The 20,591-nt window shown below is 38.3% G+C and overlaps 1 protein-coding gene across 22 annotated transcripts in view; it reads left to right on the top strand.

The window, feature by feature from the left end:
• SGIP1 (SH3GL interacting endocytic adaptor 1) overlaps window positions 1-20,591 on the top strand; it is a 211,608-nt gene that overhangs the window by 81,365 nt on the left and 109,652 nt on the right. For all 22 annotated transcript variants that reach the window (XM_036874959.1, XM_036874995.1, XM_036875044.1 and 19 more), the window contains exon 2: window positions 16,317-16,380. In XM_036874959.1, the coding sequence (XP_036730854.1) occupies window positions 16,317-16,380 (64 nt within the window). The remainder of the gene's footprint in view (window positions 1-16,316; window positions 16,381-20,591) is intronic.

Here is a 20,591-nt window from a genome sequence, read left to right on the forward strand (position 1 = left end):
TATAAATATATATTTAATATATGTAACATATATTCTGAAATATCAATATTCTTATATTGCTTATATGTCTTAAGCAAAGATCATCAAACATCATTTAACCCATTTTTTTTTATCTCTGAAGTGCGGATAAATGCTGATTTTTTTTTAACATCTTTATTGGAGTATAATTGCTTTACAATGGTGTGTTAGTTTCTGCTTTATAACAAAGTGAATCAGTTATACATATACATATGTTCCCATATCTCTTCCCTCTTGCATCTCCCTCCCCTCCCCCCCCCCCTATCCCACCCCTCTAGGTGGTCACAAAGCACCGAGCTGATCTCCTGGTGCTATGCGGTTGCTTCCCACTAGCTATCTATTTTACGTTTGGTAGTGTATATATGTCCATGCCACTCTCTCACCCTGTCACATCTCACCCCTCCCCCTCCCCCTATCCTCAAGTCCATTCTCTAGTAGGTCTGTGTCTTTATTCCCGTCTTACCACTAGGTTCTTCATGACCTTTTTTTTTCCCCTTAGATTCCATATATATGTGCATTTAACCCATTTTTGATGGTGAGAAGTAACAGTTTTGTAACCACTTAAAACAACTAAAAAGTGCTTTTTATATTTATCATTGTTCAGAATACCACGTAATGCCCTATGCTATAATTCAACAAAGCTATCAGGCGCTGTTGTTACAAGCCAGGCTGGTAGCCTGATGATAAAAGCCCTCTCATTTTCTGAAGAGTGCAATGTGCCATTTCCTCTCTGGCAGCTGCCATTGCTACCTGTGCTTAACTTTGCCTCTTTGACCCATTCTAATTAGCTGCTGCCCTTCTGATCTGGAAAATAAGATTAGTAAGATTGTCATCTCTGTCCTTAAAACAGGAGGGAACAGACAATGAGAAAAACTGAGGATCTCTTCTGTGCTGTATACACAAGTATTAGTACATCTTATTTGTGTACACACACTAGTATACCTTCTTTCACCTTTGTTTCACTTCTTCATTAACTCTGCTGGCTTTTTAGGATGTTGGCTGTATTTATGATACATGCGCTTGTATACGTGAAGATTAGCAAGTATTTAGTGGAGGTTCTTTTCTCAGTGATGGAAGAAGACTTAACTTGAAAGCTCCTGATTTGTTTGCTTATATCCAGCAGGGATGGAGAAGGTCATTTCTGACACCTGAGCCTTGGCTTGGCTTAGAACCCTTTTCTCAATTCAATCAATGTTAACTTTGTTGACATTATTGCAGGGCACTGAATTAGCTTCACTGATGGGGCACAAGATGAATGAGAAGTGGGTCCTGTCCTCACGCTGCTTAAAATCCAAAAGAACAAAGACATTGTAAACTGACATGTGAGGCAAAATTTGATAATTTCTATCGTGGAGTCTTAAGTTTTGGAAGAACCCAAGAGAAAAAAATCAACTCTGAAGGAGACCCTCCTGCAGGTGTGGTGGGGTATTTATGAACCACCTGGAGCATAGGTGGGTTCCTGTGGTTATCTGCTAAAGAGAAGGTGGTCCAAAGAGACAGTCCTCAAAATAGAAGCTAATACATAGGCCACAGATGTGCACACTTGTTTAGGGAATGAGGCGAATTTTCATTTGGTTGCAGAGTGGAGTGTTTACAAGTAATAGTGAGAGATAAAACTAGAGAACTATGATAGACCAGGCCTGAAATGCCAACCTAAGCAAGGAGATCTGTCTTCTAGTAACTTCAGAGCAGACTGAATTCTGCTGAAATCACTGAGGGGGCTCTAATTAAACCAAATGGTGGAGGTGAACCAAGTGTGTGCATGTATTTAGGTGGCTGTCAAAAAGAAAGAACTGTAGTCACTTGGGGTTTTCAGATGCATTTCAGAGGAGAAATATCTGGGGCAACCTGTCTAGGATGCTAGCAAACTTTTGAATTTCGTATAGATAGAATTACTCTTGTTAGCGTGACTGTTCCAGGAAGAGCAACATACATTTGCAGAAAGTACCACATAATTAGCTTAATTCAGACTCAGCATTTGGATCTTGGTGTTTCTACAAACCCCATTTCTAATGACTTTTTTCTGTTTTGTTTTGTTTTTATCATTATTAAAGTCACCTTTTACTTCCTTCTGCCTTTGTGGTTATAGACTCATGAAATGAAAAGTCTTTTTAGAGTACTTAACAGAAAATTTAATCAAAATGCTATGCCAAATTTCCACTTAAAATGGTATTAGTGTCACTGGGATTGTGACCCAGATTGTCGGGGGAATGCTATTCAGCCAAATAGGGGTTCATGACACGGTTCTAGACATCTAGAAAGTGATGAGATATATTTAGCATAGAAGTAGAAACAAAAACCATATTCAAACCTAAAACTACTTGGTATTCTAGAGCACTATGGGAGATAGTTTGTGTACTTTCTCTCCCTTTTTTATATATATGTATACATATAAAAAATATATTTTTTATTTCATATATTTATTTTATATAAATATAAATATATATATATATATTTTTTAACTTTTTGGCTGCACTGAGCAGCATGTGGGATCTTAGTTCCCCCACCGGGGAGCGAACCGGCGCCCCCTGCAGTGGAAGTGTGAAGTCTTAACCTCTGGACCACCAGGGAACGCCAGGCTATTTTTTATATTATTATATATTTATTTATACACACACATACCTATGCCCACTCATACATAATGAAGCAATATGGTAAAGTATATTGAACTAAAGTAAAGGGACAAAGGTTTGAATCCAGCCTTCTCTATAATTTTCTGTGTGGCTGGAGGCATGTTGCTTTAGTCTCCCGGCACTTCAGTTTTGCTTATCTTTAGTTAATCTGTACCCTGATATTCTGTGATTTAACTGCCTATGTTATTTCCCCTTTTTAATCTTTTAATGGAGGCTTATTAAAAGCTTCTTCAAAGAACAAGAATGTTTTGCTTAAATTGGGATTTTAGGGGGAAAAAAAGGCAACAAAAATCTCCAAAGTCTTCTTCAACCATTACCTTTATGGTGAAAAGATAATTCAGTAAACCATAGTATAGATTTTTTTTTATTCCTACAATTTTAAGAATTATTTTAAGAATTTTATATCCAGACTCAGTTTCTAGAAAATATTGATTGTGATAAGCCATTGATTCGCTAAACAATTTACATGCATGATTCATTTAGTTTTCATAGCAACCCTATGAGATAAGATCCATTTTATGGATGAGAATACTGAGGTTGAGAGAAGCATAAATTTATTGACAGTAACACAAGTAGCAAGTGGCAGAATCAATTAATTATGTGGGACTAGAGTTCTCAGCTGCAGAGAAGTGAAATGGGAGGTGAGGCTCATGTGTATAGGGATTGGAAGAGACAGCTAGCTGACTTCCAAAGAGCCAAGCTTGCTTTCCACAGCGCAGAGCTGTTGCTGGGGAGTGACTTCACAGCCAGGGACTTTGTTTTCCAGCATCTCTTACATCTTGGTGAGACCAGATGGTATATAAGCCCAAACCCTTCTGGTCAATGGTATATAAGCATAACTCTGTCCCTCCTGGCTGAGGTGGTAAAGTATCCCAGGTAACTTCCTCATGCTTTCTTTCCCTTCCACGACAATCTTAGAGGCCACGTCTTGAAGGTGACAGAGATGGAAGGAGCCTGTGTGAAAAGACCGGATGTGCATAAGAAGCTAACAGCACTCTCTGATGGATTGGCTGTGGAGAGGGAGGGAAAGGAGTCAAAGGTGCTTCTTAGGTTTCTGGATGGAGCATCTTGAGGGGTGATGGTACTATTTTCCATGGAGAGGAAACCTCTGGCAAAGGAACTGGCTAAGGAGGAAGTTGCAGTTTAGATTATCCATGCCTCATGTAAACACTTGTCCTTATCTTAATAGATTGTTGAAAAGCAAATAAGCAAGATTTTATAGAATTTTAGAGTAAATGCTACCCAGAGGAAGAAATTGGAAAATATGCTCTTAGATGTTTTGCTAGGGAAAATGGATTTTCCTCCCCTTTTCATGCAAACAAGGGAAGAGAGAGACCTTACCATTTACACTGGATTGGATACTTTACCTTTACAGGATATATACTGTTACAGTTTACTATTTTCAACCCTCAATTAAAATGATAATAATAATTATACAAATAGATAATGATATTACTTTTTTCTTAGGTAGCATTTTTTTTTACATCTCCAGATCCATTTTCTCGTTTAATACTAACAATCAGCATGGGAAGCAGGTATTTCATAGTTCAGGAAGCTGAATTCTTGAGAGAGTAACTGATTTTTGACAACATCGCACAGTTGGTTAGTAGTAAAGCTAGAATCTGATTTGAGGGCTGACTGCAAATGTAACAAAACTCTGAGGAGTTTGAGTTCAGGAGTTACAGGAGTTTAATTAGTTTGAAGGCTCTTAATTAGTTTGAATCTCAATTAGGATTGTCAAAATTGGTATACTTACATACTGTCACAAATGGTAAACTTTTAAGTGGTAAGAAATGCTCAGATATCCAGCTGTTCTGATAAATATTTTAGTTAGAGAGAGTTTCTAAACAGAACCCAACTTGAATGCTGGTTTTCAAATAATTGGTACAACATAATATTTTTAACACTAAAACAATACTTAATGTGATTGTGTCTTTTGATGATCTAGAATAGACAAGTTACTTATTTAGCAATCACAGTGACCATTATACAAATTACTATTGGAGCTTTCTGGTACTAAGTAATTCACATTGCTGGTGGAAAAAAACAAGTATTTAGACGATGTCACTTTCCTGCTGCAATGCTTTCAATGACTGCCTGTTGCACTTTTTTTGTTTTTTGGCCACGCAGCGCGGCTTGTGGGATCATAGTTCCCGGAGCAGGGATTGAGCCCATGCTGTTGGCAGTGAAAGCACAGAGTCCTAACCACTGGACTGCGAGGGAATTCCCTGCCTGTTGCGTTTTAAAATCTAAAGTCCTTAACTTGACCTTCAAGAACTTGCATGATCTGGCCCCTGACATATTTATTGCGTTTTAAAATCTAAAGTCCTTAACTTGACCTTCAAGAACTTGCATGATCTGGCCCCTGACATATTTATCTCATGTCACTCTTCATCTTAAACACCATACAATTATGCATGCATGTCCCATCAATGAGTAGGAAAGGAGGAGCTAAAGTAGGTGACAACTACTTAATTGCAAGGGAGTGTTTTAGGGTTTTAGTAACTTATCTTTGATTTCACATAATTCAAGGGTCATATTAGACACTGTACCTCTAGTCCAGAAGAGCCCCTGGCACATGATAGACGTCCAATACGTTCCTGTTCTATCAACCATCAAATGAGAAGATGAGATCTTCTTTTAGTGATCCCAAATACAGGAGCTTGCATGACTCTGGGCATTGAATAAAAGGCTAGAGTTATCTCCCTGCCCAATACTGAGAAATTGATGAAGAGAATACTGACCAGTAATGGGGAAAGTTGCCATCTGAGCTTCCTAGGTAAATATGAAGACCTAGAATCAGGGAATCATTTGTAGAGTAACAAACATGAATTTAAGTGATTGGAATATGACATTGGTAAATAAAGCAAGGGAACAATAATATGGCTGTTTAGTCTGCCAAGATGCTGAGGGCATGGCTTAATAAATCAACAAGCCTACCAAAGGTTAATTTTCCAAGAGGGTGGACTTGATATTTTCTACCTCCAATGAGAACAGACTAAAGGAGAGTAGATTTTCATTGCAACTTGGTAGATTTATATTATACAACAGGCATAATTTCATGACATTGAACTTTGTTACCTATTGAAATGTATAGCCAAAGGATAGATGGGTGAATGGGTGGGCAGGCAAATGTATAGAGGACAGGTGAATAGATAGATAGATGGATGATGATGATGATTATAAATCTGACAAACAGAATCAATCCACATGCATTCCAGAGGCCTCTCAAAATAACTTAGACGCAAATTCTGTATTTAGTTCCTTTAAACCCTTATTTTGTGTATGTTTCTCTGATAACTGATCTTCTTTTTAAAACAACAACTCCATGTTTATATGTTTTTAACTTTTTAAACCATTTGCATTCCATTTCAGAAGTAGACTTCATGGATTCCCACTAAATAAAGTTGGCTAATAACCTGTGATGTATTGAGTCGGCCATGCCATGTAAATCGCCTTTCCTTTGTTCACCTCTCTGCCTCCATGTAGTAGGTTAGAATTAAACCAAAATGATTCTTTGTAGGACATGTTCCAGCTTTCTTTTATAAGTTCACATTTGAAGAATTTAATTCACAGCGCTAAATACCACATGTAGTAACAATTTAGAAATTTTTCCAAAGGACTTGCTCCTTCCTCTCCAGACGAAATATAAAAAGACAAGAGCATACGAAAAGCATTTCTGTTGTTGTGCAGTTTGCTTTCTTTTGGATTGATTTTCTGTTGAAAATGGAGTGTTTGGAAAATGAGATTTGGTGAATTACAATTCAATTGAGTTTTTCTGTTTATGCCTGAAAACCAGAGTCCTTCTGTGCAGGATCATTAACTTCAGTTCTGTTTATGTGTCAGTGTCAGGCTGGGGAGGGACTGGAGATGGAGGGGAGAGAAGAGAATCAATGAATGTGGGGAAAGAGAATGAGGGAGAGAAATAGAGAATAAGAGGAAAACCATTTTACAGAACAAGGTTCCCAAGAAACAGGTCAAATTAATTTCACTAGTGTTTGAAGTGTTAGTCTCCCTACCTGGTAGGAGCAGAAAACAAAGTCTATATACCACTAACCCAAGTAAAAGTAACACTGGCTTACTTTCAAATCATGCTGGAATGACCAGCTGATTAAAGTTTGGAATAGATTTGCACACAATAAGGGCTTCATCAGTGATGTATTTTCCTGCTTCAGGAGATTGTTGTATTTCTTACTGTGAGTTTTTAAATCCCCACTTATCTTTTATGATAGATGTTAGTAAATTACATTTCTTGATCTTGGTTTTGTTTTTATAGCTGTAACCAGGAGAAGCTTGAGATTTTGAAAATTTGATTATTTTCAAATTTTGATGTTGTATTTTTATTTCTAAAGGAATAGAGCTATGAAGATGCTATAAGTGCTGAAATCAGGCATTTAGTTACTTTTATGTAATCTGTTAGAATAGCTGATTTCTAGTTGCTTTGTAACTATCAAAACTGCAAGCAAAGCAAGAAAAATATGCATAAAGTGATGTGCAATATATTTTATGTATGATACAAAGCTTTTACACCCATTTAAACTTTACAAAAACCTTTTATGATAGATAGCTGAAAAAACTGAGAGTCGGAGAAGTTATGTAACTTACCCCAGGAGGTAGTGAAGATGGGATTTGAACAAAAGTTTTTCAGAGTTCAAATCTCCTACGTTTTTTTTACAACTGCATGTTTCCCATGGATCTTGCTACTGTATTCAAAGCTTAATAGAAGTTGTTCACCTGCTTAAAATTCTTCCCATTCCCACTCAACTCCTTCATTGCACTGATATTGGCATAGCAAATACTAAGTTCGTTCGTGGCAAACCTGTTCCATGACCATTTTCTTTTCAACATTTCTTCCATGTCTCCAAAAGGTCAAATATTTCTTTAAAAGTTGTTACTATTTTTAGCCCTTGAAGTCTTAATTGTCTTACAGTCATCTCCATTTCAGCGCACTAACCTCAACTCCCATATATCAGATCTGAACTTCAAGGTGCCATCCACATCAGCTTCTTTTGCAATCCAGCACTAATGGAGTGCGTCATTAAGATGCATATTTCCCCCAATAGGCTCAGCTCAGAATAAAGGGGTACCATATTGTAAAGAGGCTCTGTGCTCACTAAGTACAAAGATCACCTGGATTTCCTTTGAGTCACATAAAAATGAAAGTAAAGCATTCAGACCACATGCATACCAATTTTGAACAATCTGGAAATGTGTAGAGCAACCAACAGACTTTTGTTAAGTGACTACCCTGTGCCAGGTACTGCTCGACACTGAACTTGACTTTTCATATTCCCTGGTACTCGCCTCTATTAAGCATCCCCATATCTTAGGCAATAGTCTAGGCACTGGAAATCATAAATATCAAAAAAAATCATGGGAGAGACTGGCCTTCATCTTAACTGGTCTTACATTTTTCTGTAAGACCTTCTTAGGACAAAGAATCTGACTTGGATTATAGTACCTATATTTAAAACTTAGGGGAAGAGCTAATACGCAAAGCATTTTAATCTTTCCTGATAGAAATACAGTGGCCATTATAATTAATAGACATTGCCAGTGAGAGTTGCTGTCAATATGTGGCATTACGCCCAGGGCAATTAAATTTGCCTGTTTTTTATTATTGAGACCAAATGTTTGGCCTGGGTTCCTGCAGAAAATAAGTAATTCCATTACATGTGATTCACCTTTGAGTAACCCTCCAAGCTGACGAAGACTCAAGCTTGAAAATTTACATTTATTACAGAAATAATCCATTTAGCATATATTTATTGGGTCTCCTTATGTTCACTGGGCAGCACAAAAAGATTTAAACATGCAAAACACAGTCTTTGTGTTTAACAAATGTACTGCCTAATTTCCCTAAAAATGTTTCTCAATTGAAAAAAAAAATCAAGGTTTTGGTTTTTTTGGTTTTTGTTTTTTTTGATAAGAAGGCAAGACGAATTGTCAACTAACAGAAAGATATTCCAAAGACAGGAAGCGCATAGACTCTGGAGTTAGGCAGAGGGGACTTTGAAATGTGGTCTGTCCCAACTGCTGGGAACTAAACTCCGAGGGAGCCCTTGGAACACGCTGCCTGATAAGAGTGGCATCGTATATCTGAAACCTTCAGCCATACCAGATAGTTTAGGCTAACGGTGTGATTTGTGATGAGCATCTGCCTTTGTATGCCTGAAGCTTTGGGTTTATCAGTTGACATCTAGGGGACTGTAGACTGAAAACCTCAGGTCAGTCATGCAGGTGTTCCATGCCTATGTGAGCTGACCCCCAGTAAAAACTCTGAACTTAGGTGAGCTTTCCTGGTTGGCAACACTTCACATGTGTTGTCATACATTGCTACGGGGAGAATTAAGCACTACCCATGCAAAAGTAGGAGAGAACAACTGGAAGCTTGCACTTGGTTTCTCCTGAAATCTGCTCTAAGCATCCTTTTTCCTTTGCTGATTTTAATTTGTAATAAGCCTTTCTGTAATAAACTATAACCATGAACATAAAAAAGAAGAAATGTGGTCCGTCAGTTACCACCTGTGTGACCTGACACCAGTCACTCCTCATGCCCCATGGTATGTAATCAGTACAATAATAATAGCTCCCGCTTTATAAGGTGGTGTTGAGCTAAGATAACGAAGTTCCTGATGAATTTCCTGAAACTTCTTAAGTACTTAACAAATTACATCTATTGGTTTTTATTCATGATGTGTGTTTTGGGCTAAATTTAGCTTTTCAATGTGCCACTGTATACATTCTTCACCTAAAAGTGTGGTGAGGTCACCCCACACCCCTCCCCCTGAGTCTCTGTTCCCTGCCCTAATGCACGTGCTGTCAGATAGGTCCACCCCATGCAGCTTAGGGCTCCTTCTCTTTCCCTGATACCTCCATATATACAAATAAATATTCAAAAACTAAACATCAATGGAATGTAGATTGCAAACATCCAGAAAAGTCATTTGGTTTTTCTTTTAATTATTATACAAACATTCAGTGGCTTTTTAAAAAGGTGTTAGACAAACATGGATGGTGTGTCCACCGTGTACTAGGCATGGCCCTGGGTACCGAGAGAAGCATCGGGACTACCCGATAAGTCGCTTGGCTTGGAGGCATACAGACCTGGCTCAAAATCTTAGTCTTATCTAACTTGTTTGTTTGGTGATCTTGGAAAAGGAACTTAATCACTTTGAGTTTATTTCTTAATTCATAAAGTAGGGGTTAGTAATACCGTCTGGGCTTGTTGAAAGGGTTAGTTTGTGAAGACGCTTAGCATAGTGCGTGACACGTATGAGGGACTCTGAACCAGCGCTGCCTTCCCCTCACTCCTAGGGATTACAGAGAGAAAAACTGAGGCTATTCCTCCAAACCTCATGTCCTGGGAGGACATGAACCTTATATTGAAAGTAACACAGTGCCTCTCAGATTCTCTATACGTTTTGCTGCAAATGACAGTCAGTAAGAGGTCCAATTAAGATTTGATTCCAGATCTTTGGATTCCAAAGAAAGCAGTCATTCTGCTCCCTTCCACCATGTCTCCTGCTCTGTATCTGGGAGGCGCATCTTCATGCTTCTGGAGGAGATACATGAGAAGATGGTTTGCATTCCTCTATGAACTGTGTCTTACATACTGACCCTAAACAGCTGTCACTGCCACCCTCTCCTCCTTCCGGTGCTCCTCTTTCTTCCAAAGCTCTAGGTCACTCTTAAAGCCAGCTCTGTGCCCAGGCCATGACTGGTCCAAGCTCTGCTCAAAAGCACTGTTCGTAGAGGAGTGGGAAGCAGAAGGATCAAGTACACCCCAGGAACATTATCTCCAAAAGTGACGCCTTTTCATCAATTTTAAATGCAAAATGCTTATATGGGGGTTTTAACACCATAATAAAGAGCTGTTAGTGAAAGCAGTGTGTAAGCAAGACTGTGACATGAGTGAGGAAGGTAATAAAATATAGTGCCACATCTCTTCCCATCCCAGTCCCTTTAAGTTATCTTGGAGATAAACCAGTTTGCTGCCAACATGCTGATAGGATGGTGACCAGTCTACCTTTGACCTCTTCTTGTTGTCTTACCAGCTAGCAGTGGAATGGTAGGAATTCAGGACAAGGAGAGAAAAGAGGAGGTATTGGCAGGACTCTCCACTTTCACTCCTATGTGGCAGGAGAGCATCTTGTGAAGGCCAGCAGAATCTTCTGTGAGTTTGGTCCTCAGCTCCCGCCTACAGGATGCTCACACCTTGATTTCTCCTGTTTTGGACTCAACTCCAGGACTGTTATCTCAATCTGTCCATCTATAGAACTAGTCTTCATTTTTAGGGAAAAATATTTCAATTGCAATTTTAAGAAATAGAAGATGTGAAACCAACCAAGCAAAAACGCTGTATTTCTTTTGAGTATCAGATTTTGATGTTTTACCTAAAATTAGTATATAGTATAGAGGCTAAATTTTCTTTTTTGGAAGATCCCTCTGACAAATTCTGTTTTCATTGTAACATTTAAAGGCTCAAATTTAGAATTTAGTGTTTGTTCAGTGAATCTCTATAGAACAGTTACACTTGGGAGAAAAGAAAATTGATAAAGGTAGTGTTTTGCTGTATTATTTCTTCCTCACCTGCAGAGTTGTATACTCAAAGTCAGGAAGTTCTAAGGTATCTTTATTTTTTAATTAGTTAGGAGACATTTCAGAGGAAAACATTGTGAACACAGTAATTTGTGTTTTAAATTTAAAAGACTTTAAAAAAAAAGGTTTATTTTTTTTTAAGACTTTCAAACTTTTTGGAGCTATCATAAGAAATATATTTTACATGGTCACCCAGTTTGCAGACACTCACCACCCACACAGCTGAGGCCAAGAATTTCATTATACAGTCTTCATCCTTTCTACAGGCAATGCACACTTAGTTTTTCTCTTCTACTTCATTTTCGAATGGAGGTTTCACCCTATCAAATTGATTTCATAAGCTTCCAATGGCCTGACTTGCAGTCTGAAAAGAAGATGAGAAATAATGCCTCTATTTTAATACAATTGAGTAAATCATTTTAAGGAATGTTCTATTCATGAAACACTATGGGGCAGTGAAAATAAAGACAGACATCTACATAGTAGAGTGGCTGACTTCACAGAGTTTACCATCTAGTAGAGATTAACATAACATTGTGATCTGACGAGAAAAGCTGAAAGGAACATTACATAAAAATGTGTTCATGACAAGCTTTTTGTAAACAGCTGTTATGTGAGAGAGAAAAGCTGGAGGTTTTGTTGTAGTTGTAAATTCTTGCGGACATATCACTTTCTCGATGGTGAAGGTCATCACGAACACAGATTTGTGACTACATAGCTCCCAGTTTCTTAACTAAATATTTGACAACTTTAGCAAAAAAATAAATAAAAAGGAAAAAAAAAGATTCCAAACTTTTAAGCCAATCTGCCTCGTCTCTTTCTTTTCTTTTTCACTCCCTCCTATCTTTCTTCCCTCTGGTCACAGAATAATCTGGCTTGAGCTATTCTGTTTCTTTTTTATCGTAATAAAATACACATGACAAAATTTACCATTTTGGCCATGTTTAAGTGTATTCAGTACATTCTCAGTGTTGTGCAACCATCACCACTATCCATCCAGTTCCAGAACTTTTATATCATCCCAAAAGGAAACTCTGTACCAATTAAGCAGTCACTCCTCATTTCCCCTCTACCCCACCCCTGGCAACCTCTACTCTGCTTTCTGTATCAGTGAATTTGCTTACTCCAGGTATTTCACATAAACGGACTCACGCAATAGGTGGTTCTTTGTATCTGGCTTCTTTCACTTAGCATAATGTTTTCAAGGTTCATGCATGTTGTAGCATGTGTCAGTATCACATTCCTTTTAATGACTGCATAATATGCCATTGTATGGGTACATCACATTTTGTTTATCCATTCATTAGTTCATGGAGAACTACTTCATTTTAAGGGGGATTTTATTCAGAAAATAATTGTAAACTAATAGATTGGACATACCTTTAGAGGTTTGATTACATATATGTGTGTGTGTATATATATATATATATATATATAATATATATATATTATAGGCACCTAAAGGCTTTCAAAGAAATCTGATGTCTACTTGTAGAAGTTTGAGCATGAGAAGAAGTGCTGTATATCCAGAAGCTCATGAGATAGTACTGGATCTGACCTATGGATTTAGGGTTCATCTGCATACAGATGGAAAATGAAACCATGTGAGTGAATGAAATTGCCCCAGGGAGAGAGTGTAAAGGAACTTAGGACAGAGTCCAGCAGTACTTTGGGGATCCATGGAGGGAGAAGGAGCCTCCAATTTCCTCCCTAGAGATGATGATAAATAAAACCTAACTCAGGTGAACCCTCAGGCTCATCATTTGCAAAGAAAACACCTCCTACTTTTTCACAAGGTTTGTAAGAAAATTAAATGAGTCAACATACGCAAAGCAGCTGGTACCTGGCCCATAGGTAGGACCTCGGTAATGATAGCTACAAATATTACTATATATATTTGTGCTGTCACTATTGTCAGTTTCTGCATGTTTCTTTATTTCACTATCTTGTAACATCATATCCAGGACTACCTATTTTGAAATAAGCTTTCCTACCCTCTTAAAACTCAGTCTATTTTTAATTTTGTTGTTGTTGTTGTTGTTCCCAGACTTTGCTAGCTTCTCCCATAGTACCGATGGAAGCTAAAAGAATCTACATTAGGTGGAGAGACGCTAAGAGGCACAGGCCAGACTTCTGACCCAGTTCTGCATGCACGCGGGAGGATGTTCTCAATTCCATAGCTTGGAAGAAAACTATTCTAGCCCCAGACCATCAGGACCTTAAAATTCTTTCTCTTTAGATCTCTTTGCTTTGATATTGGCAAGGGAAAAGTTATTCACCTCATTTCTCAAAGGCACTTGATTTTTTTTCCCTCCCATTTTTGGTAAAGAGTAGTTGACAAAAATTCATGACCCAGCCTAAAAACAATTGCACTATTCTGGAGTCAGAAGTGAAAAATCATTGGATACACTGTTTTATAAGCTTATCATGTTACCAGACATAGTGTCTTAAACTTGTTACTCCTGTAAGATTTTTGACTGTCCTTGCTATCTTCTGAAGAATTTCTTTGAATATTTTTAAATAAACTCTCAAAAGACTTGACCACACCTCTCCATTCACTTTCAACATGGTTGGTATGACTGTTTCTTCCTGGGTCTTCTCAAAAAGCTGTTAAGATATGAATAATTTTTATATTTCATAACTTTGGTTTAGTCTTTCAGAGTTTTCTTCATACTTTTCTAAACTTCTCGCATCTTTCCACCTTTCAAGGGGGAAAAGTTTTCAGTGTTTTTTCTTATTCAATAATTTGATTAGTTTTGTTTTTCTGGAATGTCACATCTCTAGTGTATTCCTATTTATATTCCATATATGGGAATGTATTCTACATATGGGAAATATGACTTTCAGTGAAACTAAAACTACAGAATGGCATTGCATTTTGTGAACATATGCAAATTCTTTCATTCCTTATTACTGGCTGATTTGTTGTACACTGAGAGATGGAAATACAAAAAGAATGTAACTTGTACTCATCTACACAATTAGAAATGATTCTGGGAATGGACTCTGTCTCCTGAAGCTTGATCCAGGGCACTTTTCACTGGAAAATGGACAACTCGTGATGTTCATGACCTAGTTCATGTTGGCTATTATCCAAGTTTGGTGGTCAAAAACAGGACAGAGTCTATGGAAAATTACTATTGCCTGCTCTGTTACTAATTTAATACAAGAATTACTGGAATTTGTCTGTATTTTCTCATCTGTTTGGTAGGGCATGCTATCTCTTGTCTCATGGTCAAGTTACAGAAAATAGAGTAATTTGAAAACATAAGATAAAAATAGCATTTGGTTTATAATTCTATAAAAACCAGTAGTGACTGGTGAATATAGCATTCATTGTGACTCCAAAGCTGAATTAGAAGCATGGAGAAGCCAATTAAGAGACTTGAAGCCCAAGAAAAATTATAGGAGGAAAATGATGATTTTAACTACAATATTTTGTCCCTATAAGGAGATAAGGCAATTAGAGGTGAGAAGAAAGAAGTTTTTCACAATCAAAATTAAAAATGAACGGACAGAAGGTGTTCCTAAATATTATGGGTGGGTAGTTTTAAATGTCAATAAGTTTTCTATAAACTCCTCATGTGGAGGATAATGGAGAATAGCTTAATGTGGGAGGAGATTTTTTTTTAAACAAACATTGACATTTTAAAGACCTAAACATCTTAAATGGAATGACTATTCAAATGCAAAATTAGACAAACAGAGGCATCTTGGAGATTATATTTGAGTAGTATCCTAAGAGCCAGATAATGAATGACTCAGATCATCTGAGTGGTCTGGGCTGACTCACATGTCTTAAAAAAAGATGTCATCAAATCTCTGATTTTGTCACTGTTTTTCCCCTTGATCACCCGGTAATGCCAAACAAATCCTGAACGTCAGTGACTTTTCCAGCTCTAATTTGTCAGGATGAAGTTCCAAACCACCAGTAACAAGTCTAAGATTCTGAATATATAGGCATTGGTATATTTGAATAATACTCACTAACATGAGAAACACAAGCCACATATGTAATTACAGGACATGTGGGAGATGGGAATCCCAGACAGAGCCTTGTCAGGAGAAGAATAGAAGATACAAGACTAGGCTTGGTTTCTCCAGGATTGAAGAAAAGGAGCCTTCTTACCCCAATACCACCTGAATGATGCTTCCTGGAAGACATCTTAAATCAACAAATATTATCTGGTTCCTCTACTTGGCGTAGAGGACATACCGAGGGTATCCTTGGCCTCTGTCCTAGAAAGGCTTACAGTCTATGAGGGAAACTGACATAGGAACTAATAAGTGGAATGCTTTGATATATTGTAATACATATAACAGCAACATTTGGGGGAGCACAGGATAGTCAGTTTCTGACGGCACTAAGATTGAGAGGCCCTTACAGAGGAGGGGGCATTTGACTGGGCCTTGAAGGCACATATGGAAGTTGTAAATATCAACAAAACAGGAAAAGCATTTCAGCCAGTGGCAAGGACCACATAAGGAGAAAAGAGATACAGGAGTACAGATATTGGGGATGTTGAGAGAATCCAGTATAGCCACCGAATTGAGGAAGTGGAAAAAGATGAACTGGGAATATGGGATACAAAGATGTGTCAGGCCAATGTGGCTTTCTCGTATGGTTTACATAATCTCTGTCTTGGAACTATCCCAGTCTCAAGAATCCATCTAACCTGGAAATTACTGTTCTTCTAAGTCTGTGATGGGGTTTCTTGGCACAGCGCCAATTTGGGCGATGACTAACAATAGTCTAAGAAAAGCTTGCCAGCTTTTCTGTACCTTGTCCTGATCTCCTTTCCATTTTTTTTAATATTCTTACATTGCTCATAGTGCTAAGAACGTACAGTGCCATGTCCTTGATAAACATCTGTTGACAAACAATAATGCATCCTATGCACATGCACACACACACACATGCATACACATGAAGAAACTTTCATTGCTCTTTGAACATTCAAATTTAACTAATATATTGCAACTTTAAAAATATGTTCACTTGAATGTTGCTAGGAACATTCAAATAGAAAATAGATTTTTTGACCTTTTGTTGTTTTCCCACAGGATTGAAAAAACGTACAAGGAAGGCCTTTGGAATACGGAAGAAAGAAAAGGACACTGATTCTACGTATGTACTTAAGGAGAGCACCACTGCTCAGCATCCGCTGGCTGTGACCATGTGGAAACGCAGATCTGGTGTGGTCTGCTGTAGAGCAGAATAATGAACCTATTAAACCCCTTATTTGGCAAGAATCCCTGAAAGAAAGTTAGAAAATGCAAAAATCAATAGTTGTTTAGGCACAGGTGAAAAGAAAAAAGGTTATGTTGATCTCGTACCTTTAGCTTTTCATTTTGTACATTTTTATCATGCATAAATTTTATCACAAGGTGCGGAGAATTGCCCTGTGGCCTTGTCCTCTGTGAATTTATAATTCACGGAATAGAATATCTATCACGCAAATTGAAGTATCTTTCATATAACTAAAAGAGCTAACATTTGATACGGCAACCGTGGTAACACGTACTTAGTAAACGCTCAGTGAATGGCAGCAGCCACTACTCCTATTATCACGAATACAAATTAATACGTGGTAAGTTCCTTAGGCGCGATTAGAAATGGAATTTCCGGGGAATTGGAGGGTGGGAAAGCTCATATTTGAATAGATGATCAGTGAAGCTTCAAAGAGGGAGGAGCCTTGATTTTGGCCTCAAGAAGATGAGGACATGCGTTTCATGCAAAGGGAACAACAGCCAAAGCAGAGTTGTGGAAAAGCCAAGTAGGTATTCAGGACAAGCTAAACAGAGCAGTCTGTCTACTTGTCGGCTGCACGTAAATGTAATAGTGGGAGGCAAGGCTGGAAAGGAGATCAGGGCCAGATAGGAAGGGCTTTAAGTACCAGCCAGGCTGAGGTGTCTGGGCTTCCTTCCTTAGGCAGTGGGCGACCTTGAAGCCTTGAAGGCTTTTAAACCAGAGACTGTAAAGGATTGGGGGGTAAAAAGCTATTTTTTGTCCAGATATCTAATGTTAAGTCCCCTGTTCTTACCTTTTCTTTGTGTTTTTTCTTTTGGTAAATAATTATTTCATGGAAGCTGCATTTATTCTAGTCTTGCCAATTTTTCTAAATGATTAAATTAGAAAAAAATTTTTCTGAGCATTATATAATTTTCATTATTTCTTAAGAAATTGCCAACTTTGAAACATTAACCAGAATAGGAGATGGTTCGTTCACCAGAGTCGGAAGACCTGGGCTCTGGTTCCAGCATTGCCAATAGCTCCACGGACTTAGAATACACTTTCCTCTAATGGGCCTCAGTTTGCACTAGATGGAATCGAATTTCCATAAAAGACCAGACACTGTAGCAGTCCGTCTGTCAACAGAATCTTTTGCCACCTGCAATGTGCCGTGCGTTGTGGGGGACACTATTAGACACATCTCAGGAGAACATCATTAGCAGAAAACAAATCCATTTTCTTTGAGACGGTTTCTGTAACTGACTACACATAATCTCTGGTGTGTGAAGAAAATTAAAAAGGAAAAAAGCTCCCTCAAAAGGAAAAAGAGGTCAAACAACCTCCCCAGGGCAGGCTGAGCTCATTTGCGGTGGCCAAAGTACCACTCTTCCATCACCACTTCTAAAAACATGAAAATGAGGAAGTTACTCTTCATGGCTTTGTGTAGGTGCCCAATATCTCTCTGAAGTACTCTAACAAGACATTTGCTTGTAAAATCCCAAGCATCTGTCCTTTACTTCTTATCATCTGAGTGCCCCAGTTTACTTAGGTGATAGCAAATTAGCTGTAAACTGTTTCTGCCAGCAGTGATGGTCAAAGGACGAGACATTTAGTGTAAGCCTTTGCTTTTCATGAGCCCCTGCTCTCTAATTGGGTCATATATCATTCTTGCAGAAGGCTGGAGAAATGTTCTGGCAATGTGCTATCCCTTCAGATTTAGGTAATGCTTATGTTAGTCTGCGATCACTGAAACATTGTTGATACAAACTGTTTTCAGGGCTGTTGCAACTCCGTGAGGGTTGCCAAGTAACCTGCTATTGTAGCTGCCAGTTCCAACTTCAGCTGATTGAGTGTCCTTAGATAGAGTGGAGTTAGAACCAGAGCTTCCTGATTTGATCATCGTTACAATGGCTGATAGAAAGAGGAAAGGAGAGAGCCTGTGCTAAGTGGCAGGTCCTGTGCAGGGTATTTTGTATGTACTGATATCCTTTTTAATCCTCATAGTAATTCAGTAAGGTTAGAAATAATATCTCAATTTTAGAGATGAGAAATCAGTGCCAAAAGGAATTAAGTAACTTGCTGAAGGCTACCCAGAAAAATAAGACATGGAGCCAGTATTCTAGTCCAGAGTCAAGTGCCTATTCTTTGATTACCCAGAAAAAAAAAGAATAGATGGGCAAAATTATATTCAAGACCAATAGGAGGGTAAAAGAGAAAAGGCAGCAGTGGCAAGAGGTGACTGTCACTTTTTAAAATAGAGGCAAAGGGTCCCTGGTAGATGATCAGTTTTAAAACAGAATCAGTAAACATAATGGGTCTGCTGTTAAAGAGAAAAAAAAATTATTTAAAAATGTATAAAACTTAATAAGAGGGGGTTAGGAAATAAACCGAGGATACATACCCCATTGTCTGAGGCTGCTAAAATCTCTCTCTCTACTCCCCATCCTAGGTCAGCTTATATAATAACTTTATTCTAGATAACATTTAATGAGTATTTACTATGTTCTAGGTACTATTCCGGGCTCTTCATTTATATTAACTTATTGAATCCTTTAACAGCCCTATGAGCTATATGCTGTTATCACGGCTGTTACATAGATGAGGAAACTGAGACACAAAGGAGTGAAGTACTGGTCCAAGGTTATGCAACTAGGAAATCTAAGTTGATTGAACCTGGGCAGTCGGGCACTATAGCTGGTGCTCTATACCATCGTGCTTACTGCTGTCATACGGGGAAGCAGCAGCCCCATTTCCATCAGTGGATAAGACAAAGGATCAGAATAGACACCAACGCTGCTATGTACAATTACAATTATTCTTATTAAGATTTTTGAAGTGCCATCCCTATAGCTGTAATATGCATGAGACCAAGTGGCCTCCCATTTAAGATCCCCTATAGCTATGCCCTTCTACCTGGACCAATAGTGGGCAACACCACAGCCAGGACTATCTCCAGAGCCTTGTCTTCTCCACATGTATCACCTGCCCCGAAAGACAACCCCACGAGGATCAGTGCCTCTGGATTTGTCCTATGCAAAATTTGATGCAATCTCCTCTCTATCAGTTCCTTTAGCAGAGGCTGAAATCCTAGTAAGAAATACTCATTTTTTGCAGTGTACAAATCTAGGGAAAATTGACTTTGATGAGTGTGGGTTGGTACCTTTCCTCTGTACTTTCCTACCACCTGGGTTTACTGTGGCCATAATAACCCACTGGATTTACTTGCCTGTCTCATTCTCTCTATCATGAGCATGTCTTCTTCATTATTTTATCTCCTGACCCTAGCCTAGTGCCTGGCCTATTATAAGCACTCAATAGTTGTTCAATGAATTATATATAACTTTTATTGGCTAAGACTCTTCCTATCTTTCTATCTTAGATGAAATTTCTTTGAACCAACTTTTTCCCATAGCCAGCGAATGTCCAAAGATCCTAAGATTTCTGTCAACTCCCATGGTCTTTCAATATCAGGGTCCTCTCTGCTTCTAGCCCCTCTATCACTGATTCATCCCTGCATCCACATGGACACAGAAATGATTATGGAAAATGACGCTCTCCCATCAAGTGCTTTGTAATCCGAGTAGAATATTCTGCTAATTTTGAAGGGGGTGTTGGTGGAGAAGGGGAAATCACATCTTGAAGCCAAAAAGATGTCCCACCAACTCTGCATTTCTCTCTCTCTCCTCTGTCCCACTCCATGAAGCAATAAACAATTTTGTCACTTGGTCCCACCTCCTAAGGAACAGTTCCAACCACACCAAACTCTTCAAGATTTCACAGTCCACCCAAACACTTACTAAGGTTTTCTTCCAAACAATGCAGGTCCCCATCTAAGCATAATTCTGGTCTCCATGTTAATAGAATAATATTTTTCTAGCTCCTTACAGAATGAATTAATATAAGAAGTTATAAAGTGACTACCCTTTTTCTTCTCTCTTTCTCTGATTCCTCCAGCTCAGTTTTCCAAAGTAACAATAATAATACCCTTCCTCTATTGCTATAAAGTCTAACATGGCTGCAAGTGAACAGTTTTGTGTTCCTAGGGTAGAGACATCATGGAAGAGGAGGAAAAAACCTGTAACAAACAAACAAACATTTTTGAATAC

This window comes from Balaenoptera musculus, chromosome 1, assembly GCF_009873245.2.
Source record: "Balaenoptera musculus isolate JJ_BM4_2016_0621 chromosome 1, mBalMus1.pri.v3, whole genome shotgun sequence".
Taxonomy (NCBI): domain Eukaryota; kingdom Metazoa; phylum Chordata; class Mammalia; order Artiodactyla; family Balaenopteridae; genus Balaenoptera; species Balaenoptera musculus.